Source organism: Hyla sarda, chromosome 6 (genome assembly GCF_029499605.1).
Source record: "Hyla sarda isolate aHylSar1 chromosome 6, aHylSar1.hap1, whole genome shotgun sequence".
Classification (NCBI taxonomy): domain Eukaryota; kingdom Metazoa; phylum Chordata; class Amphibia; order Anura; family Hylidae; genus Hyla; species Hyla sarda.
The window spans coordinates 26,867,161-26,892,338 of NC_079194.1; the positions used below are offsets into that span (position 1 = coordinate 26,867,161).

General features: G+C 45.7%; 1 protein-coding gene across 5 annotated transcripts in view; it reads left to right on the top strand.

Annotated features, from left to right (window-relative positions):
- VAV3 (vav guanine nucleotide exchange factor 3) overlaps window positions 1–25,178 on the top strand; it is a 266,286-nt gene that overhangs the window by 2,122 nt on the left and 238,986 nt on the right. For all 5 annotated transcript variants that reach the window (XM_056523396.1, XM_056523393.1, XM_056523395.1 and 2 more), the window contains exon 2: window positions 4,609–4,954. In XM_056523396.1, the coding sequence (XP_056379371.1) occupies window positions 4,751–4,954 (204 nt within the window). In that variant the 5' untranslated portion in view covers window positions 4,609–4,750. The remainder of the gene's footprint in view (window positions 1–4,608; window positions 4,955–25,178) is intronic.

Here is a 25,178-nt window from a genome sequence, read left to right on the forward strand (position 1 = left end):
ACAAGTGCTGGTGACTGAGGCTGTGACCGGAGAACAAGTGCTGGTGACTGAGACTGTGACCGGAGAACAAGTGCTGGTGACTGAGACTGTGACCGGGGAACAAATGCCGGTGACTGAGACTGTGACCGGGGAACAAGTGCTGGTGACTGAGACTGTGACCGGAGAACAAGTGCTGGTGACTGAGACTGTGACCGGAGAACAAGTGCTGGTGACTGAGACTGTGACCGGAGAACAAGCGCTGGTGACTGAGACTGTGACCAGAGAACAAGTGCTGGTGACTGAGACTGTGACCGGGGAACAAGTGCCGGTGACTGAGACTGTGACCGGAGAACAAGTGCCGGTGACTGAGACTGTGACCGGAGAACAAGTGCTGGTGACTGAGGCTGTGACCGGAGAACAAGCGCTGGTGACTGAGACTGTGACCGGAGAACAAGTGCTGGTGACTGAGACTGTGACCGGGGAACAAGTGCCGGTGACTGAGACTGTGACCAGGGAACAAGTGCTGGTGACTGAGACTGTGACCGGGGAACAAGTGCTGGTGACTGAGACTGTGACCGGAGAACAAGTGCTGGTGACTGAGACTGTGACCGGGGAACAAGTGCTGGTGACTGAGACTGTGACCGGAGAACAAGTGCTGGTGACTGAGACTGTGACCGGAGAACAAGTGCTGGTGACTGAGACTGTGACCGGAGAACAAGTGCTGGTGACTGAGACTGTGACCGGGGAACAAGTGCCGGTGACTGAGACTGTGACCAGGGAACAAGTGCTGGTGACTGAGACTGTGACCGGGGAACAAGTGTTGGTGACTGAGACTGTGACCGGAGAACAAGTGCTGGTGACTGAGACTGTGACCGGGGAACAAGTGCTGGTGACTGAGACTGTGACCGGAGAACAAGTGCTGGTGACTGAGACTGTGACCGGAGAACAAGTGCTGGTGACTGAGACTGTGACCGGGGAACAAGTGCTGGTGACTGAGTCTGTGACCGGAGAACAAGTGCTGGTGACTGAGACTGAGACCGGAGAACAAGTGCTGGTGACTGAGACTGTGACCGGGGAACAAGTGCTGGTGACTGAGACTGTGACTGGGGAGCAAGTGCTGGTGAATGAGACTGTGACCGGAGAACAAGTGCCGGTGACTGAGGCTGTGACCGGAGAACAAGTGCTGGTGACTGAGACTGTGACCGGAGAACAAGTGCTGGTGACTGAGGCTGTGACCGGAGAACAAGTGCTGGTGACTGAGACTGTGACCAGGGAACAAGTGCTGGTGACTGAGACTGTGACCGGAGAACAAGTGCTGGTGACTGAGACTGTGACCGGAGGACAAGTGCTGGTGACTGAGACTGTGACCGGAGGACAAGTGCCGGTGACTGAGACTGTGACCGGAGAACAAGTGCTGGTGACTGAGACTGTGACCGGAGAACAAGTGCTGGTGACTGAGACCGGAGAACAAGTGCTGGTGACTGAGGCTGTGACCGGAGAACAAGTGCTGGTGACTGAGACTGTGACCGGAGAACAAGTGCTGGTGACTGAGGCTGTGACCGGAGAACAAGTGCTGGTGACTGAGACTGTGACCGGAGAACAAGTGCTGGTGACTGAGACTGTGACCGGGGAACAAATGCCGGTGACTGAGACTGTGACCGGGGAACAAGTGCTGGTGACTGAGACTGTGACCGGAGAACAAGTGCTGGTGACTGAGACTGTGACCGGAGAACAAGTGCTGGTGACTGAGACTGTGACCGGAGAACAAGCGCTGGTGACTGAGACTGTGACCAGAGAACAAGTGCTGGTGACTGAGACTGTGACCGGGGAACAAGTGCCGGTGACTGAGACTGTGACCGGAGAACAAGTGCCGGTGACTGAGACTGTGACCGGAGAACAAGTGCTGGTGACTGAGGCTGTGACCGGAGAACAAGCGCTGGTGACTGAGACTGTGACCGGAGAACAAGTGCTGGTGACTGAGACTGTGACCGGGGAACAAGTGCCGGTGACTGAGACTGTGACCAGGGAACAAGTGCTGGTGACTGAGACTGTGACCGGGGAACAAGTGCTGGTGACTGAGACTGTGACCGGAGAACAAGTGCTGGTGACTGAGACTGTGACCGGGGAACAAGTGCTGGTGACTGAGACTGTGACCGGAGAACAAGTGCTGGTGACTGAGACTGTGACCGGAGAACAAGTGCTGGTGACTGAGACTGTGACCGGAGAACAAGTGCTGGTGACTGAGACTGTGACCGGGGAACAAGTGCCGGTGACTGAGACTGTGACCAGGGAACAAGTGCTGGTGACTGAGACTGTGACCGGGGAACAAGTGTTGGTGACTGAGACTGTGACCGGAGAACAAGTGCTGGTGACTGAGACTGTGACCGGGGAACAAGTGCTGGTGACTGAGACTGTGACCGGAGAACAAGTGCTGGTGACTGAGACTGTGACCGGAGAACAAGTGCTGGTGACTGAGTCTGTGACCGGAGAACAAGTGCTGGTGACTGAGACTGAGACCGGAGAACAAGTGCTGGTGACTGAGACTGTGACCGGGGAACAAGTGCTGGTGACTGAGACTGTGACTGGGGAGCAAGTGCTGGTGACTGAGACTGTGACCGGAGAACAAGTGCCGGTCACTGAGACTGTGACCGGGGAACAAGTGCCGGTGACTGAGACTGTGACCGGGGAACAAGTGCTGGTGACTGAGACTGTGACTGGGGAGCAAGTGCTGGTGACTGAGACTGTGACCGGAGAACAAGTGCTGGTGACTGAGACTGTGACCGGAGAACAAGTGCTGGTGACTGAGACTGTGACCGGAGAACAAGTGCTGGTGACTGAGACTGTGACCGGAGAACAAGCGCTGGTGACTGAGACTGTCACCAGAGAACAAGTGCTGGTGACTGAGACTGTGACCGGGGAACAAGTGCCGGTGACTGAGACTGTGACCGGAGAACAAGTGCCGGTGACTGAGACTGTGACCGGAGAACAAGTGCTGGTGACTGAGGCTGTGACCGGAGAACAAGCGCTGGTGACTGAGACTGTGACCGGAGAACAAGTGCTGGTGACTGAGACTGTGACCGGGGAACAAGTGCCGGTGACTGAGACTGTGACCAGGGAACAAGTGCTGGTGACTGAGACTGTGACCGGGGAACAAGTGCTGGTGACTGAGACTGTGACCGGAGAACAAGTGCTGGTGACTGAGACTGTGACCGGGGAACAAGTGCTGGTGACTGAGACTGTGACCGGAGAACAAGTGCTGGTGACTGAGACTGTGACCGGAGAACAAGTGCTGGTGACTGAGACTGTGACCGGAGAACAAGTGCTGGTGACTGAGACTGTGACCGGGGAACAAGTGCCGGTGACTGAGACTGTGACCAGGGAACAAGTGCTGGTGACTGAGACTGTGACCGGGGAACAAGTGTTGGTGACTGAGACTGTGACCGGAGAACAAGTGCTGGTGACTGAGACTGTGACCGGGGAACAAGTGCTGGTGACTGAGACTGTGACCGGAGAACAAGTGCTGGTGACTGAGACTGTGACCGGAGAACAAGTGCTGGTGACTGAGTCTGTGACCGGAGAACAAGTGCTGGTGACTGAGACTGAGACCGGAGAACAAGTGCTGGTGACTGAGACTGTGACCGGGGAACAAGTGCTGGTGACTGAGACTGTGACTGGGGAGCAAGTGCTGGTGACTGAGACTGTGACCGGAGAACAAGTGCCGGTGACTGAGACTGTGACCGGGGAACAAGTGCCGGTGACTGAGACTGTGACCGGGGAACAAGTGCTGGTGACTGAGACTGTGACTGGGGAGCAAGTGCTGGTGACTGAGACTGTGACCGGAGAACAAGTGCTGGTGACTGAGGCTGTGACCGGAGAACAAGTGCTGGTGACTGAGGCTGTGACTGGAGAACAAGTGCTGGTGACTGAGACTGTGACTGGGGAACAAGTGCTGGTGACTGAGACTGTGACCGGAGAACAAGCGCTGGTGACTGAGACTGTGACCGGAGAACAAGTGCTGGTGACTGAGACTGTGACCGGAGAACAAATGCTGGTGACTGAGACTGTGACCGGAGAACAAGTGCTGGTGACTGAGACTGTGACCGGAGAACAAGTGCTGGTGACTGAGACTGTGACCGGAGGACAAGTGCTGGTGACTGAGGCTGTGACCGGAGAACAAGTGCTGGTGACTGAGACTGTGACCGGAGAACAAGTGCTGGTGACTGAGGCTGTGACCGGAGAACAAGTGCTGGTGACTGAGACTGTGACCGGGGAACAAGTGCCGGTGACTGAGACTGTGACCGGAGAACAAGCGCTGGTGACTGAGGCTGTGACCGGAGAACAAGTGCTGGTGACTGAGACTGTGACCGGGGAACAAGTGCTGGTGACTGAGGCTGTGACTGGAGAACAAGTGCTGGTGACTGAGACTGTGACCGGAGAACAAGTGCCGGTGACTGAGGCTGTGACCGGAGAACAAGTGCTGGTGACTGAGACTGTGACCGGAGAACAAGTGCTGGTGACTGAGGCTGTGACTGGAGAACAAGTGCTGGTGACTGAGACTGTGACTGGGGAGCGAGAGCTGAACCCATGCTTCTTCCCTAAGACAAGGCTGCACTGTGCATTTCTCCTCAGGACCATCTCCAGTCCTCATACCTTCTCTTCCGTCCCTGCCGAGGACTCCTCCAGAGAACATGTGGCTGTGACCGGGCTTCACCTTCCGTCTTATCTCGTCCTCTTGCACTAGCACTTTTTTGTAGCATTTCTACCTGCCCCAATGGAGCCTTGGAGGCAGTGCGCCCAGTGGCTGATCCGGTGTAGGGTGCTGCCACCGAACCACCGGGTGACATGGGACACGGCTCAGGTGTTCGACTTGGCACAGACCCTCCGCGATGGAGTTCTGCTGTGCCAGCTGCTCAAGAACCTCCAGCCCAGCTGCATCAACCTGAAGGACATTAATCTCCGGCCCCAGATGTCCCAGGTCAGTGAAATTAAACTCCAGTACCCTCCGGTATATCACCAACGCGTTTCGCGGTATAGTAAAGAGAATTAACTCTTAACTTTCCCATATGGGTCTCACATGCGTCGAATTTCAGTCGTTTCAGATCTATCGAAGGGGTAACTTGTTTCAGAAAATGTCTCACGCTGCCGTCCCTTTATTACATCGGTCAACAAACTGCGGATCTGCCGCTGTTGAAAAACTACAACTCCCAGCATGCCCGGACAGCCGAAGGCTGTCCGGGCATGCTGGGAGTTGTAGTTTTGCAACAGCTAGAGGTCCGCAGTTTGGAGACCACTGCTTTATAATATTGAATTCTCTATGTTATCGCTTGAATGTTCACGAAACGCAGGGCACCCGTAGTTATTGATGTCCTGCAGTGTGGGCGGCCCATAAGGTTCCCATTAGTAACTTATGTGAACACAATGTAAATGTGGCAACTATGCCCTGCTTGGTTTCGGATTTAAATGGTCACTGTCAGATACAAAAACTTTTGATATGTTGTGAAGCATATATAACCAATAGGTTTTGCAATTGCTTTCAGTAGAAAATTTTCAGTATTTCATACTAAAAAAGCCAGTCAAACAACTGCCCCCCCTGCCTGCTGGGATACATACCATTCCTGCTGTGTCCATGAGTCATCACCAATGTCATGGACACACTTCCTTGATTGACAGCTGTGAGCGCAGGGACCACAGCTGGAGGAAAAATCCTCCCACTGTCATCTTGTGTCCCGCTACTAGCTAGGGGAGATGTGAGCAGACAGCATACTGAGGGAGGGGGCGGAGACCTGCACAGTGAGGCCACGCCCCCTCCCTTAGAGAGGAATTCAGACTAGTGAGCTAAATTAAAAGTGTAATAAAATAAATAAATAAAGGTGCTAGACACATAAAAAATTGATGTACATGGTCAGGATTAGGTACTGAGTGATATATTTAAAAAAAATAATAATTTTGTTTGATATGACGGGTACGCTTTAATACGGTAACTGCTGAGGCTCCATGCCACACATTTATAGGAGCTGTCAGACTTATCACCGAAATGTACATACACCTGTAAAGTCCTAAAATATATGGCTCCAAATAAAAGTGGGAAAAAGTAGTAGGAAGGGGTTAACAGCAAAAGTACCAATATATATATACCTACAAACGCCAAAGGCATACCACAATGTAACCCCAACACCAAATGAGAATACAAATCAGTATATGAAATATATATTTTTATTAATTAAAAGATATAAATCTATAAATGTACATAATAGACGGAATAAAAAAAATATAGATCAATAGATGCTAAAAAAGTTCATCTCAAGATAAAAGTACATACATAATAATAATAATAATAATAGTAATGTAGCGGGATAGACAGAGAGAGATCCTGATATTCCTAGTGTGAAAAACAATGAACCCCCCCCCCCCCAAAATAGGGGGAGTTTGTGTGTGACACAAGTGGATATAAAGCTGCTGGCCCCGCTACAGACCTCCGACGTGTTTCGCCACCAAAAAGGCTTTCTCTAGGACTAGACTCCTAGAGAAAGCTTTTTTGGTGGCGAAACACGTCGGAGGTCTGTAGCGGGGCCGGGCAAGTCCTATACATGTGTGACTATACTTACCGTATATACTCAAGTATAAGCCGAGTTTTTCAGCACAATTTTTCGTGCTGAAAAAGCCCCCCTCGGCTTATACGCGAGTGAACTCTCAGCCTGTAAATCCCCTCAGTGGTCATCAACCTGCGGACCTCCAGTTGTTGCAAAACTACAACTGCCATCATGCCCGGACAGCCATCGGCTGTCCGGGCATGCTGTGAGTTGTAGTTTTGAAACATCTGGAGGTCCGCAGGTTGAAGACCACTGCGGCCTTCGCCATCATCCAGACCTCCCTTTATTTTTCTACTCACCTCCCCTTGGCGGGACGTTAGGGTGAGCTGGTCCGGGCCATCTATGCTGCAGGGACCGTCCGGTGGGGAGGGTTAGTCGTTCCGGGCTGTCCATTTTCAACCGGGAGGCCCTCTTCTCCGCTCCGGGCCGGCCCCGGCCTAGTGACGTTGCCTTGACGATGACGCACAGGGACGTCCGTGCGCAGCAGACATCTCTGCGCATGAACGTCCCTGTGCGTTGTCGTCGAGAAGAGGGCCTCCCGGTGAAAATGGACAGCCCGGAATGGCTAACCCTCCCCACCGGGTGGTCCCTGCAGCATAGATGGCCCGGACCAGCTCACCCTTCCTTCCCACCGAGGGGAGGTGAGTAGAAAACTAAAGGGGGTCTGGATTATGACGAAGGCCCGGGCAGTGGTCTTCAACTTGCGGCCCTCCAGATGTTTCAAAACTACAACTCCCAGCATGCCCGGACAGCCGATGGCTGAGTCATTGAAGGGATTGACAGGCGGTGATGATGAAGGGGGATGATGACGGGGGTGTTAATGATGGGTGTCTGGATGATGACGGGGGTCTGGATGATAAAGGGGGGGGATGATGACGGGGGTATGGATGATGACAGGGGGGATGATGTATTTCCCACCCTAGGCTTATAGTCGAGTCAATAACTTTTTTTCCTGGGTTTTTGGGGGTGAAATTAGGGGCCTCGGCTTATATTCGGGTCGGCTTATACTCGAGTATATACCGTATGCTGCTATCTGCTGTTTCACTTGTTTGTTATCTGTCACTTTCTATGCCATTTGCGTTTTGGCACTTGTTTTATTGTGTATATTGCTAACAATATAACATCATTTGTTACTGGCACTTTGCACTTTTTTTTTTTTACACATTTGTGTGTTATTGGTCACAGCTTTTTTGATTCTTTAGCACCTGCACTTTTTCGTCATTCAGCAGCTTTATATCCACTTGTCTCACACACAAACTCCCCCTTTTTTTGGGTATTCATTGTGTTTCACACTAGGAATATCAGGATGTCCGTCTCCCCCTGTATCCTGCTACATTACTATTATTATGTTTTCATTTTTATCTTGAGATTAACTTTTTTAGCATGGTGTTGGGGTTACATTGTGGTACGCCTTTGGCGTTTGTAGGTTTATATATGACCGAAATGTGTTATACTTGGAAAAATGGAGGATAAAATGAAAGATTTTACAGATAAATTTACTTCTGTCCTGCACCAGCTCTTAACGCCAATACTCATTGAAAGTTGGCCTGTACTAGGGTTTAGTTTGGTCCTGTATCACTCCTTACATCCTTTCCGTGATGGGGTTGGTCCGGTATGAGCGCTCACCTCTGGTCCTTGTTGGGCTTGAGCCTGTACCAGTTCTCACCACTGATTCTTGTTTGGTTTGGTCCTTCATCAGTTCTCACCTCTGGTTCCTGGTTGGGTTTGGTCCTGTATCGGTTCTCACCACTGCCCCTTGTTGGGTTTATTCCTGTTTCAGTTCTCACCTCTGGCCTTGTTGGGTTTGGTTCTCCACCAGTTTTCACCGCTAGTCCCTGGTGGGCTTGTGCCTGTACTAATTCTCACCACTGGTCCCTGTTGGATTTGGTCCTATATCCACTCTCACTTCTGGTCCCTGTATGGTTCGGTCCTGTATCAGCTCTCACTCCTGGTCCCTGTTGAGTTTGGTCCTGTATCAGCTCTCACTCCTGGTCCCTGTTGAGTTCGGTCCTGTATCAGCTCTAACTCCTGGTCCCTGTTGGGCTTGGTCCTGTATCAGCTCTCACTTCTGGTCCCTGTTGACTTTGGTCCTGTATCAGCTCTCACTTCTGGTCTCTGTTGAGTTTGGTCCTGTATCAGCTCTCACTTCTGGTCTCTGTTAAGTTCTGTCCTGTATCAGCTCTCACTCCTTGTCCCTGTTGGGCTTGGTCCTGTATCAGCTCTCACTTCTGGTCCCTGCTGGGCCTGGTCCTGCACCAGTTCTCACCACTGGACCATGTTGGGTTTATTCCTGTATCAGTTCTCACCACTGGCCCATGTTGGGTTTATTCCTGTATCAGTTCTCACCACTGGTCCTTGTTGGGTTTTGTTCTCCACCAGTTTTCACCGCTCGTCCCTGTTGGGCTTGTGCCTGTACTAATTCTCACACTGGACCCTGTTGTGTTTGGCCCTGTATCTGCTCTCACTTCTGGTCCCTGTTGGGTTTGGTCCCGTATTAGCTCTCACTCCTGGTCCCTGTTGTGTTTGGCCCTGTATCTGCTCTCACTTCTGGTCCCTGTTGGGTTTGGTCCCGTATTAGCTCTCACTCCTGGTCCCTGTTGGGTTTGGCCCTGTGTCTGCTCTCACTTCTGGTCCCTGTTGGGTTTGGTCCCGTATTAGCTCTCACTCCTGGTCCCTGTTGGACTTGGTCCTATATCAGCTCTCACTGTTGACCCTCCGCATGGTCCTGGCATTGGGATATTGTGCCCATAGTGCTCTTATGTTGCCCATCATTATCTTGGTATTGGCATGGTGGACTGCAGTCATTTATGTTGGCCTGAATTGTTGGCTGACAGTTCCTGTGTCTATTAACCATATGTGTCTGTTCTTATGGGACGGGAAGGTTGTGGATTTCCATGAGGATTTGCGCACAGAAAATCTGCAGTGCATTTACTCCGCTGGAAAATATATATATTTTTTTAAATCAACTGGTGCCAGAACGTTAAAAAGATTTGTAAATGACTTCTATTTAAAAATCTTAATCCTTCCAGTACTTATCAGCTGCTGTATGCTCCAGAGGAAGTTGTGTAGTTCTTTCCAGTCTGACCACAGTGCTCTCTGCTGACACCTCTGTCCATTTTAGGAACTGTCCAGAACAGGAGCAAATCCCCATAGCAAACCTCTCCTGCTCTGGACAGTTCCTGACAAGGACAGAGGTGTCAGCAGAGAGCACTGTGGTCAGACTGGAAAGAACTACACAACTTCCTCTGGAGCATACAGCAGCTGATAAGTACTGGAAGGATTAATATTTTTTAAATGGAAGTAATTTACAAATCTGTTTAACTGCCTGCCACCAGTTCATAAAAAATAATAATAATAATGTTTTCCAGCAGAGTTCCCCTTTAAAAACTAGTATAGTCACGACCCCCTGGTTCTCCTGTGCCGACACTACAGCAGGCGCCTCGAAAACCAGTCCCGCCATTGGTCCTGTATTGGCCTTAGATCCGTCCCCAGCGCGCAGACTGTTTCCCTTTTCCTCCAAACGTTTTGTTTCTAGTATTTTCCTCCTATGTTTAGTATTTTCGTCTGTATTGTATTACAATGTTTCCTTTGTGGATACAAAGTATCATTTGCATATGTTTTGTATCTCCTAATAACAGTGTATACTACTGGGAAACGCTTGTAAGTGTGTATCCACATGAATGAACCCCGGCTTCATAGCCGCATTGTATCTCTACAATAATGAACTCGTGTCGGTGTTTACTGAGGCCGAACATAATGGACTCACTGTACTGAGGAGCATTGTAATAGTGGGGAGCAGAGGGTCGTACATGAGGATGGCTGAGAAGTCAGTACGTACCCCGATCAATAAGGACATCGCCAGAAAACCACCGACTGATTCATCAAGGCCTTGACTCTATAGACCAGTAGTCTCCAAACTGTGGACCTCCAGATATGGCAAAACTACAACCTCCAGCATGCCCGGACAGCCAACGGCTGTCCGGGCATGCTGGAAGTTGTAGTTTTGCAACATCTGTAGGTCCTCAGTTTGGTCCTCATGCTGGAAGTTGTGGTTTTCGCAACATCTGGAGGTCCTCAGTTTGGTCCTCATGCTGGAAGTTGTAGTTTTGCAACATCTGTAGGTCCTCAGTTTGGTCCTCATGCTGGAAGTTGTAGTTTTGCAACATCTGTAGGTCCTCAGTTTGGTCCTCATGCTGGAAGTTGTGGTTTTCGCAACATCTGGAGGTCCTCAGTTTGGTTCTCATGCTTAATGTTGTAGTTTTGCAACAACTAGAGGTCCTCAGTTTGGTCCTTATGTTGGAAATTGTAGTTTAGCAACATCTGGAGGTCCTCAGTTTAGTCCTTATGTTGGAAATTGTAGTTTTGCAACATCTGGAGGTCCTCAGTTTGGTCCTTATGTTGGAAATTGTAGTTTTGCAACATCTGGAGGTCCTCAGTTTGGTTCTCATGCTGGAAGTTGGTGTTTTGCAACATCTGGAGGTCCTCAGTTTAGTCCTTATGTTGGAAGTTGTGGGTTTCGCAACATCTGGAGGTCCTCAGTTTGGTCCTTTTGCTGGATGTTATAGTTTTGCAACATCTGGAGGTCCTCAGTTTAGTCCTTATGTTGGAAGTTGTGGGTTTTGTAACATCTGGAGGTCCTCAGTTTGGTCCTTTTGCTGGATGTTATAGTTTTACAACATCTGGAGGTCCTCAGTTTGGTCCTTTTGCTGGATGTTATAGTTTTGCAACATCTGGGGTCCTCAGTTTGGTCCTTATGTTGGAAATTGTAGTTTAGCAACATCTGGGGTCCTCAGTTTGGTTCTCATGCTGGAAGTTGCAACATCTGGAGGTCCTCGGTTTGAAGACCACTACCATAGACCTCTAAGGGTGTCCTGTGGTATCTCAATGGTCACTTAAAGGAATAGGTCCTCTATGTTTGGTCAATCTGGCGTCTATCTCCGTGTCCTGGTGGGGGCCCCAAGACTTCCGACTCCCATGTTTGGCAGCAGTTTAGAAATTCCCTGTAGAGGAGAACTGTTAAAGGGTTAAAGGGTACTCCACTCCCCAGCATTCGGAACATTTAGTTCTGAACGCTGGGTGCGGCATTCGAGGGTTACCACGCCACCTCATCACGCCCCGCCCCTCATGATGTCACGCCCCACCCCCTCAATGCAATTCTATGGGGGGGGGGGGTGTAACTGGCATCACGCCCCCTCCCATAGACTTGCATTGATAGGGTGGGGCGTGACGTCATGAGGGGCGGGGCATGAAGTCACAAGGGGGCGTGATGACCCCCGAAGTCCGCTTGAAGTTCCGAACTAAATGTTTTGAACGCTGGGGAGTGGAGTACCCCTTTAATGGTATTTATCATTCTTGGTCGTGTTCTTGCAACTCCTGCTTTTGCGTTTTCGGAAAAGAAAAATAAACTGTCCTCTTCCCCAATAGCCAATAATAAAGTGGTATGACAGGGCTTGACAAGTTTGCTTTCAATCTAGGAGCCATCAAAAAAAATAGCAGCATGATTTTTAGTTTTTGCGCCATGAGCTGTAGTTTTTACTGATACCATTTTTGCTTAGTATTTACTTTTTAATCACTTTTTATTTTATTTTTTTATGGGATGTGATGTGACCAAACAAATCAGCAATTTTGACATTCAGAATTTTTTTTACAGGATAATTTAAATTTTTGTATTTGGAAAATGCAAAAAAGGGGTGCTTAGAATTTCTATTTTTCGAAATATTGTTTATTTACTTTTTTCAACTGCTCTTTTTGCCTCCACCCCCCTCCCCCCAGGGGCCTATTATAAGCAATAGTTTAGTTGCTTATATAGATTAACGTAATGCATAAAGCATCTATGCAGATCGGTGCTCGATTACTACAGCCTACCTGAGGCCCAGTTGCTGACTCACTGAGACCTAATACAGGCTTCGGGCCGACCTGAGAACCGATCAGGTTCCTGCTTTACAGGGGGGCAGATCGGACCACTGGAACACCAGGTATGCACACCATAACTGTTTAAATGCCACAACTGCCGAATTTAAACTATTAAAGGGGTACTCCAGTACTCAAGCATTCTGAGCATTGATCAAGACGTCATGGCCACGCCCCTCATGATGTCACACCACGCCCTCTCCATTCATGTCTATGGGAGGGGGCGTGTCGGTCGACACACCCTCCCATAGACATGAATGGAAGGGGCGTGGCATGACAGCACGAGGGGGCGTAGACGTGAAGTCACGACTGCTGCCGCAGGAATCCGGTGTTTGTTTAGAAAACCTGGTGCTGGGGAAGATCGGAGGGGGCCGAGCAGCGGGACCCCCACGACCAAACATCTTATTCCCTATCCAACATGTCTAGCAGCGCACTGCCCCTTTAAGAGACAGCCATCTGAGTCATTACCTTCTCTTACTTATCTTTCTTTGTTTTTCTTTTCTTGTTTTACATTAATCTACATTTGGCTTTTTATTTTTATTTTTTGCACCGAACCGACCCAGAACAGGTCAGAGCACAACCGGTCCAGATGGATCCCATTGACTTGAATGGGGGCCATCAGGTGTCCGGTATTTTACTGGACTGGTGCAGAGAAAAAAAAATCGGACATACAGTATTTAATTTTTCCGCAGACGGAGGTGTCTTTACCGGAGCACAACAGCCATGTGAACGAGCCCTTAGGAAACACTGTGTTAGACCTTGTGCGATAGGCTTACGGTTTGCTCCATCATCACTCACAGAGTTTATGTTGCTGTGTTCTGTTTATTTGGTCTTTGTTTTTGTTTTATTGAAAAATCTAATAAACAGTTGGGGGGGAAAAAATAAAAAAATGTAATTTAATTAAATAAAATAAATAAAATAAAAAAAAAGAGTTTAGAAAGTCTGAAAGGTAGTTACCGAAAGGGGGATTCTGGTGGAATCATAGTCTGGGTAAGGGTGGGTACATGGGGGGGGGGGGGGGGGGGGAGCCCAATCGTAGTGGGATTATAAGAAACTAAACAGTTCAAACATTCAGGTCGCGGGGTCCAAGCTTCTAAATTTGTAATTTTTTTTTTTAAATCTTAGACTCTTTTGTGTTATGTAGTTTCCTCCCCTCCAATTCTTTATTTAGGGCAGGGTCACACGTAACTAACCAGCTCCAGATTTTAATACCATTTTCCTCTTACCCATTGAAGTCAATGGTATCAAAATAATCTGCAGATTTTCTGCTGCGGACAACCCACAGTAAATGATTTATGTGTGAACGTGCCGTATCTCGGTGAGGTTGAACAAAACCGACCAGATGGGTCTTTGTTATGATGTTCTATCAAGACACAGGGTGTTTTTTGTCCCTTTGTATATATTATAGATGTGTTCTGTTATCCTTGTTTTAGGTTGGCGCTTATTCCTGCCCACATTGTATGTTACAGGCGTACTGTATAATATAAATCACCCCTTTCATGTCAAATGTTCCCTTCATAGCCCATAGAGGTAAATTAGACCTTTGCAGTTTTCTTTGACAAGTGTTTTCTTGCCACATGAGCAGGTTCCATAAGTAAAAAAAAAGTCGTAATTTGAAGATTAAAGGGGTACTCCGCTGCTCAGCGTTTGGAACAAACTGTTCCGAATGCTGGAGCCGGCGTCGGGAGCTTGTGATGTCATAGCCCCGCCGCCTCATGATGTCATGCCCCGACCCCTCAATGCAGGTCTATGGGAGGGGGCATGATGGCCCTTCTGCTCTACGGGAGGTTTCTGTCCTCCCTGAGCTCACCTTAGGACAGTGGCGTTCCGGTTTGACAGGTGTACTGCCCCAGTCAAACTCCCCACCTGCGACTGTCCCCAGAGCGCCCCCTCCCATAGACTTGCATTGAGGGGGCGGGGCGTGACGTCACACTGGGGCGGAGTTATGACATCACGATACTCCATCCCCGTGGTCAGGAGGCATAACACTGAGCCTCCAGTGCTTCCTGCAGTGCTTACAGGTGGGTGCTGAATGCTAGATTGCGGGGGTCCCCAGCAGTGGGACCCCCGCGATCAGACATCTTATCCCCTATCCTTTGGGGTAACTTATCCTGCTGAAAGAGGCCACTGCCATTAGGGGGTCCGGCTGCCATGAAGGGAAGGACTTGGTCAGTACAATGGTTAGATAGATGGTACGTGTCATAGTAACATCCACATGATGAAGGTCTCCAGCAGAACATTGCCCATGACGCTGCCCCCGTCGGCTTCTCTTTCTCCCATAGTGCATCCTGGTGGCATCTCTTCTCCAGGTAATGCACACGCATCAGGTCGTCTGCATTGATGGGAAACTTGATCCATCAGACCAGGTGCCTTCTTTCATTGCTCCAGCTCATTGTAGACACTTTCGGTGGTGGACATGGGTCAGCCTGGAGCTCCAAGGAAGCTTCGATGTCCTCCTGATCGGACTCTTTACCATCATAACCAGCAGGCGGTTTTTAGCAGTTTGCTGTACAGCAGATCTTCTGTGGGATCGGACAAGACGGGCCTTCACCCCCCCATACATCAATGATCCTTGGGCCCCCATGGTCCTGTCCACAGTTGTCCTTGCTTAGACACTTTTGGTCGGTACTAACTAGGGATCGATATTGATTTTATAGGTCCGATACTAATAATCTGTGAACTTTGAGGCCAATAGCCAATAACTTATACCGATATTCCGGTATAAGTTATCGGCTATTTCTCCCCCCATCCAGCCCCCCCCCCCCCCCCCCCCCCCCCGGCGGGGGGCATTATCGGCATATGGGCAAGGTAATTGCCGATACCGATAATGTCCAAAATCGTGAATATCGGACGATAATATTGGCCAAAACGATTATCGGTCGATCCCTAGTACTAACCACTTCATACCTGGAACACCACACAAGACCGGCTGTTCTGGAGATGATCATCAGTCGTCTACACATAACTATTCGGCCCTTCGTCATAGTCCCTCAGATCCTTACACTTTGCCCATTTTTCCTGCTTTTTCTACCAACATCAAGAACTTACTGGTCACATGCTGCCTGTTTAAGGGGCACTCCACTGCCCCAGCGTCCGGAACATTTTATTCCGATTGCTGAGTGCGGGCTGTGGGGGTCGTGATGTCACGGCCACGCCCCCCCTCAATGCAAGTCTATGGTTGCAAAATGTTCCGTACTTTGGGGCAGGGGAGTACCCCTTTAAATCGCACCCCTGACAGACTCCATTGTCACCAGCTGATGTTATGGCGGATCTGTGTACATATCATACATATAATTTACATACAGGAATGTGCAGATGATGATGAGGATTTCGCTCTAGTCATTAATAGAACCAGAAAGGGCAGGTTATTTATGCCGGCGCTGATTATGACTTGTGTGTAGTAATAGCTTTCACAGTTATATGAGTAATAGACACCAGTCACATGACTGCCGCCACAGCTCCCACCAAACTTTCTAGTGTCACACAGCTTTTCTGGGGTCCTGTACCGTAAGAGGTGATCCATCTTCTAATACAGTGATCCCTCAACTTGCAATGGACTCAGGTTACAATATTTTCTAGACCAGTGGTCTTCAACCTGCGGACCTCCAGATGTTGCAAAACTACAACTCCCAGCATGCCCGGACAGCCAACGGCTGTTCAAGACCATTGTAACTTGAGACTAGACTAACCATACAATGTACAGACAGTCCAGATCTGTGAAATGTGTCAATGGCTGGAAGATCTGACCAATCAGAATGGACATTTCACTTGTAGCGCCCTCTACAGTACAGGGAGGTATTACATGTTCTGTACTCTTTACCTGTATTACTAAAGTGCATGTACTGACTGGTGTCTGGCAGCGCCTCCTACAGTACAGGGAGGTATTACATGTTCTGTACTACTCTTTACCTGTATTACTGAAGTGCATGCACTGACTGGTGTCTGGTAGCGCCTCCTACAGTACAGGGAGGTATTACATGTTCTGTACTACTCTTTACCTGTATTACTGAACTGCATGTACTGACTGGTATCTGGTAGCGCCCCCTACAGTACAGGGAGGTATTACATGTTCTGTACTACTCTTTACCTGTATTACTGAAGTGTATGCACTGAATGGTGTCTGGTAGCGCCCCCTACAGTACAGGGAGGTATTACATGTTCTGTACTACTCTTTACATGTATTACTGAAGTGTATGCACTGACTGGTATCTGGTAGCGCCCCCTACAGTACAGGGAGGTATTACATGTTCTGTACTACTCTTTACCTGTATTACTGAAGTGTATGCACTGACTGGTGTTTGGTAGCGCCCCCTTCAGTACAGGGAGGTATTACATGTTCTGTACTATTCTTTACCTGTATTACTGAAGTGTATGCACTGACTGGTGTCTAGTAGCGCCCCCTACAGTACAGGGAGGTATTACATGTTCTGTACTCTTTACCTGTACCAGGGTTAGCTGCTCCTTTGGACACCAGGTGGGGGCGGCTCCATGTTACATTTTTAGGACACTGTGTACTGTACAGGACCCTGAAGAAGCTCCTGTCCTCTACATAGACAGTGATTACAGCTCCAGCAGATCTTTATTACTTTTATCTATAAGGATTTGCTTTATCTATATTAGTTATCTACTTATTTTTTTTTTTTTTTTAATCCTCACTTTTTCCTATTTTTGGATGACATTTTGGGGCTTCAGAACCAATTACCAGGTTTCCATAGAATTATGGTCTCATATACAATGGTCGTCCTGGAATTTAAGGCACCACTGTATCTGCTAAAAAGATATAACTCCGATTTTGTTTATGGTGACAGGTACGTGGCCTTAGCACACGGCAGATGTCACTATGATGTGCGGCCGTGTCAGATCTGTTTCCGTCTGGTGGGTGTTGGATCGTACAGGGGCTGCAGGATGTCACAGATGACTTGCTCACGCTGCCGTCTGTTCCTTGCATGACTGACACCGACAATACAAGGTCAGAGCTGAAGCTTTGGAAAAGATTTAAAGGAGAACTCTGGTGAAAAATAACTTATCCCCTATCCACAGGATAAGTAGCTGATCGCAGGGTGTCCGACCACTGGGGCCCCCGCGATCACCGGGATGGGCCCCCGGCTCTCAGTGAGAGCTCCATTGATTCCTATGGTAGTGCCGATGATGCCCGAGAGATGTACTCAGGTCTTTTCGGGTCTCCCATAGGAATAAATGGAGGGCGTGATGGCTGCAGCACGTACTCCTCACTGAGCGCTGGGTCCCTTCCCGATGATCGCAGGGGGCCCTAACGGTCGAACCCCCTGCGATCAGCTACTTATCCCCCATCCTGTGGATAAGGGGTAAGTTATTTTTCACTGGAGATTTCCTTTAAAGGGGTACATATTTGATGCCCAGGATTTGAAGCTGCAGATTCGATGCTGTGTTCAGTCAATTATTTTACATTGAAATCTGCAGCATCAAATCGGCAGCTTCAAATCCTGGGCAGGATACTGTACGTGTGAATAGACCCTTAAAGGGGTACTCCGGTGGAAATTATTATTATTTTTTTAAATCAACTGATGCCAGAAAATTAAACAAATTTATAAATGACTTCTATTAAAAAATCTTAATCCTTCCAGTACTTATTAGCTGCTGAATACTACAGAGGAAATGATTTTCTTTTTGGAACACAGAGCTCTCTGCTGAATCATGAGCACAGTGCTCTCTGCTGACATCTCTGTTCCATTTTAGGAACTGTCCAGAGCAGCGTATGTTTTCTATTGGGGATTTTCTCCTACTCTGGACAGTTCCTAAAATGGACAGAGATGTCAGCAGAGAGCACTGTGCTTGTGATGTCAGCAGAGAGCTCTGTGTTTCAAAAAGAAGAATATCCTCTGTAGTATTCAGCAGCTAATAAGTACTGGGAGGATTAAGATTTTTTTTAATAGAAGTCATTTACAAATCTGTTTAACTTTCTGGCACCAGTTGATTAAAAAAAAAGTTTTCCACCGGAGTACCCCTTTAAGAAACCTCTCTTAATTTTAAATTTTTTTTGCATTTTAACATAAAGTTCAGGGTGTGTTCATACAGCATTTTAGGATCCTGCTGTCTATTTTTTGGATTCCAGGCAGAGTCTCATGCTCATATGTGGCAACTAGAGACTTCCTTAATTTTACGAACAGGAACATTCATGAATGACAGTGCAGTCTTTGACCCTAGACAACTCCCCCGGCCCTAGTTCATATCTACAGTAGGTCACATGTCCCATTTGGAGACTCTATTAAAGTCAATCAGGTACAGTTTTGCAAACAAGGCTTTAACCCCTTAAGGAAATGCGCAGTAAATGTACGGTGCTGCAGCCAGTAACTTTGCACACAGCACAGTACATTTATGGCGTGCCTATTAAGTGAGTGCAGGAGCTCCAGCTCAAATCCGATCAAGTCTTCTATAGTGAAAATGGAGGTTCAGGTGGGCTCATCGGACACCCGCTGTGCAATCGCAGGGGTCTGATGAGCACAACTGTAAAAAAAGAAACCTTGCTGTGTTCTCAAGGCCCAAATGAGCTGTGTCCTTAATGAGTTGCAAAACTACAACTCCCAGCATGCTCGGACAGCCTTTGGCTGTCCGGGCATGCTGGAAGTTGTAGTTTTGCAACAGCTGGAGGCACCCTGATTGAGAAACACTGATCTAATCAGTAGGGATACTGGGTGTTAGATCCCCACCTATCTGATATATAAAATAATTATACAATGTTAACAATAATGAAAGCTCCTTCCCTGCAGCCACATGTTCATCATACATCCTATATATTTATATAATGGCCAAAAATGTTTCCCAAACCCACAGGAAATGTAGCCCTAGTTCTCCATATATATATATATATATATATATATATATATATATATATATATATATATGTCCTACAAGAATACAAAACACTGCAATAGTCCAAAACACATATATGACCAGGTGAGTAAGTTTTTATAATTGTATTCTTAATATTATATTTTTTTAATTTCTATATTTGCTGCTATAGTTTATCCATCTATCTATCTATCTCATATCTCTCCATCTATCTATCTATCTCATATCTATCCATCTATCTATCTCATATCTATCTAGCTCACATCTATCTCATATCTATCTATATATCTAACTCATATCTATCTAACTCATATCTATCTATCTATCTAATATCTATCTATCTATCTAATATCTATCTATCTATCTATCTAATATCTATCCATCTATCTATCTATCTCATATCTCTCCATCTATCTATCTCATATCTATCCATCCATCTATCTATCTCATATCTATCTATCTATCTATCTATCTCATATCTATCTATCTATCTATCTATCTCATATCTATCTATCTCATATCTATCTATCTCATATCTATCCATCTATCTATCTCATATTTATCTATCTATCTATCTCATATCTATCTATCTCATATCTATCTATCTCATATCTATCCATCTATCTATCTCATATTTATCTATCTATCTCATATCTATCTATCTCATATCTATCTATCTCATATCTATCCATCTATCTATCTCATATTTATCTATCTATCTATCTATCTCATATCTATCTATCTCATATCTATCTATCTCTCATATCTATCTATCTCTCACTCATATCTATCTATCTATCTCATATCTATCTATCTATCTATCTATCTCATATCTATCTATCTCATATCTATCTATCTAACTCATATCTATCTATCTCATATCTATCTATCTCATATCTATCCATCTATCTATCTCATATCTATCTATCTATCTATCTATCTCATATCTATCTATCTATCTATCTATCTATCTATCTATCTCTCACTCATATCTATCTATCTATCTCATATCTATCTATCTATCTATCTATCTCATATCTATCTATCTCATATCTATCTATCTAACTCATATCTATCTATCTCATATCTATTTATCTATTTATCTCATATCTATCTATCTATCTATCTATCTATCTATCTATCTATCTATCTCATATCTATCTATCTATCTATCTATCTCATAACTATCTATCTCATTTCTATCTATCTATCTCATATCTATCTATCTCATATCTATCTATCTCATATCTATCTCATATTTACACTGGGGATCAAAAGTTTGGGCACCCCAGGTAAATATTTGTATTAATGTGCATAAAGAAGCCAAGGAAAGATGGAAAATCTCCAAAAGGCATCAAATTACAGATTAGACATTCTTATAATATGTCAACAAAAGTTAGATTTTATTTCCATCATTTACACAAAATGGCATCTGGAAAAGTTTGGGCACCTTGCAGAGTTAATATCTTGTACTGCCCCCTTTGGCAAGTATCACAGCTTGTAAACGCTTTTTGTAGCCAGCCAAGAGTCTTTCAATTCTTGTTTGAGGTATCTTTGCCCATTCTTCCTTACAAAAGTCTTCCAGTTCTTTGAGATTTCTGGGCTGTCTGTCACGCTCTGCTCTTTTAAGGTCTATCCATAGATTTTCAATTATGTTGAGGTCAGGAGATTGTGAAGGCCATGGAAAAATCTTCAGTTTATGCCTCTTGATGTAATCCCCCGTGGATTTCGAGGTGTGTTTAGGATCATTATCCATTTGTAGAAGCCATCCTCTCTTTAACTTCAGCTTTTTCACAGATGGCATCAAGTTAGCATCCAAAATTTGCTGAAATTTTATTGAATCCATTTTTTCTTCTACTCGTGAGATGTTCCCTGTGCCATTGTCTGCAATACAACCCCAAAGCATGATTGATCCACCCCCATGCTTAACAGTTGGACAGAGGTTCTTTTCATTCAATTTTGTTCCCCTTCTTCTCCAAACATACCTTTGCTCATTCCGGCCAAAAACTTCAATTTTAACCTCATCGGTCCACAGAACTTGTTTCCAAAATGCATCAGGCTTGTCTATATGTTCATTTGCAAAGTTCAAACGCTTATTTTTGTGGTGAGGACGTAGAAGAGGTTTTCTTCTGATGACTCTTCCATGAAGACCATATTTGTACAAGTATCTCTTTATAGTGGAATAGTGTACCACAACTCCAGTGTCTGCCAGATCTTTCTGGAGGGATTGTGCAGTCAAACGTGGGTTTTGAATAGTTTTTCTCCCAATCCTGCGAGCTGTTCTGTCTGATATTTTTCTTGGTCTTCCAGATCTTGCTTTAACTTCCACTGTTCCTGATGACTGCCATTTCTTAATTACATTGCGAACAGAGGATATTGACATCTGAAAACGTTTTGCTATCTTCTTATAGCCTTCTCCAGCTTTGTGAGCGTCAACTATTTTCAGTTTCAGATTTCTAGACAACTGCTTAGAAAAACCCATGGTGCTGATTGTTGGGGCAAGGTCAGATGAGTCTGGGCATTTAAGACCTTTGAGATTGACATCACCTGGTCTTCCCAGATGATGATTGAGAACAATCCATGACATTGGCAGGTCTCAGCTTTGCAAAGGCTCATATCTATCTATCTATCTACTCCAAAAAACAAGAAGCCGCAGCACTCCAGGGTACAAGGTGAAAAAGATTTATTGACCCAACATCAGGAACAACGTTTCAACTGCCCAATTGCAGTCTTGGAGCTTGAGAAAGACTGCAATTGGGCAGTTGAAACGTTGTTCCTGATGTTGGGTCAATAAATCTTTTTCACCTTGTACCCTGGAGTGCTGCGGCTTCTTGTTTTTTGGAGTGGATGTCTATGGGACCCTGGACCTGGGACCTTTACCGCCTGCACCCGTCCCTCTCTTTGGAGGTTGTGCTACTCTACCTTTTTGCTTATCTATCTATCCATCCATCCATTTATTTAATTTAATTATTTATTTATTTATCTATTTTTATTGATTTATCTATTAATATATTTATCTATTTTTATTTATTTATCTATTTATCTTTTTATGTATTTTATTTAAGTCATATGTACCTCAAAATGGTAGTAATTAGACTAAAATTCAACCTGCAGAATATGGCGACATAAAAACAAAAATGTCTGGGCATGCTGAGAGTTGTAGTTTTGCAACAGCTGGAGGCAGACTGTTTGAAAAAACACTGCATTAGTACATGTATCTGTGGTCTTATTCCGGACGCCATGCAGCTGTGAACTCAGTCATTACGTTGCTACCAAATGCTAGCAGACCCGCCGAGGAAGCCTCCCTGTACAGCAGATCGTAGGAAGTGGTTTCTGTGGCGGCTCCTAACCTTGCATTTTGTCATAGACTTTGCAATCTAGCGCGTAGATCTAAGGCTGCGTTCACACTATATAATTTCTCTGTTTTAAAGACCCGTTATAATGTTCTGTAAAGGAAACATTTAAAGGGGTACTCCATTGGAAAACATTTTTGCCAGAAAGTTAAACAGATTTGTAAATCACTTCTATTAAAAAATCTTAATCCTTCCAGTACTTATCAGCTGCTGTTATGATCCACAGGAAGTTATTTTCTTTTTGAATTTCCTTTCTGTCTGACCACAGTGCTCTCTGCTGACACCTCTGTCCATTTTAGGAACTGTCCAGAGCAGGATAGGTATTCTATGGGGATTTGCTCCTACTTGGACAGTTCCTAAAATGGACAGAGGTGTCAGCAGAGAGCACTGTGGTCAGACAGAAAGGAAATTCATAAAGAAAATAACTTCCTGTGGATCATAACAGCAGCTGATAAGTACTGGAAGGATTAATATTTTTTAATAGAAGCAATTTACAAATCTGTTTAACTTTCTGGAACCAATTGATTAAACAAAAAATTTTTTTACAGTGAAGTACCCCTTTTAAATGGCCGTTACAAAATCCAGTTAAAGGGGTATTCCAGGCAAAAACTTTTTTTATATATATCAACTGGCTCCGGGAAAGTTAAACAGATTTGTAAATTACTTCTATTCAAAAATCTTAATCCTTCCAATAGTTATTAGCTTCTGAAGTTTTCTGTCTAACTGCTCAATGATGATGTCACGTCCCGGGAGCTGTGCATGATGGGAGAATATCCCAATAGGAGCTGCACAGCTCCTGGGACGTGAGTACGGTAATCAGAAAGCAGTTAGACAGAAAACAACTACTCAACTTCAGAAGCTAATAACTATTGGAAGGATTAAGATTTCTTAATAGAAGTAATTTCCAGTGTTTAACTTTCTGGAGCCAGTTAATATATATATATATAAAAAAAAAGTTTTTGCCTGGAATACCCCTTTAAGTCTATGGGATTTTGTGATTAGCCGTGATGACCCGTTAATGCTGTTATGAATAACGGACGTTATTTTGTGACGGGAGAAAATTTGTGAATGTACCGTTTTTTCTCCCATCACAAAATAACATCTGTTATTCCTAACGGCATTAACGGGTCATAACGACAACAGTCATTTTGTATGCTGGGAAAAATAAATATTGGGGTGAAAATCACAGAAGAATTGTGAGAAAACCGTCACACACAGGTACAGACACTATATTATGGACTACACTAACTTTACAGCCCCTGTAGCATAGTCAAATAAAAAAAAAAATCCTGGAATACCCCTTTAACTGTGATATTCTGTGGCTCAGGCTGGTGATCACATGACTCAGTTACAGTAATGAAATGCATAAAGGCAGCTGTGCTGGAATAAGCCAGTGTTTCCCAACCAGAGTGCCTCCAGTTGGTAAAAAACTACAACTCCCAGCATGCCCAGATAGCCGAAGGCTGTCTGGGCATGCTGGGAGTTGTAGTTTTGCAACAGCTTGAGTCAGCCTGGTTGGAAACACTTTTCTCAGCATTTAGTTCTACTTCTGCTAAAGAAACAATGTTTTTGCACTTTCCTATATATCACACGTGTCACAAGTATTTTATTCTGCAGGGGTCTCCCATCAGTAGTAGAGCCGCCACTTCCGCACACTTGCCTGCAACACTGCTGAACGTTACTATGACCTCTAAGGCTGCTTTCACACTATATCATTTCTCCTTTTTAAAGACCCGTTCTAATGTTCCATTAAAGGGGTATTCCGGTGAAAACCTTTTTTCTTTTAAATCAACTGGTGGCAGAAAGTTAAACATATTTGTAAATTACTTCTATTAAAAAATCGTAATCCTTCCAGTACTTATTAGCTGCTGAATGCTACAGAGGAAATTCCTTTCTTTTTGGAACACTGATGACATCACGAGCACAGTGCTCTCTGCTGACATCTCTGTCCATTTTAGCAACCGTTCATAGCAGATGTATGCTAAGGGCAGCGTGGTGGCTCAGTGGTTAGCACCGCTGCCTTGCAGTGCTGGGGACTTGGGTTCAAATCCCACTAAGGACAACAATAAATAAAGCATTATTATTATTATAATAATGTCAGCAGAGAGAACTGTGGTCGTGATGTCATCAGAGAGCATTCCAAAAAGAAAATAAATTTCCTCTGTAGTATTCAGCAGCTAATAAGTACAGGAAGGATTAAGATTTTTTAATAGAAGTAATTTACAAATATGTTTAACTTTCTGCCACCAGTTGATTTAAAAGAAAAAAGGTTTTCACCGGAGTACCCCTTTAAGGCAGTGTTTCTCAATTCCAGTCCTCAGGGCTCCCTAACAGGTCGTGTTTTCTGGATTTCCTTTAGTCTTTCACAGGTGACATAATTATGGTCAGTGAATCCGGCATCACCACAATTATATCACCTGTGAAAGACTAAGGAAATCCTGAAAACACGACCTGTTAGGGGGCCCTGAGGACTGGAATTGAGAAACACTGCCTTAAAGGGGTACTCCCGTGGAATAAA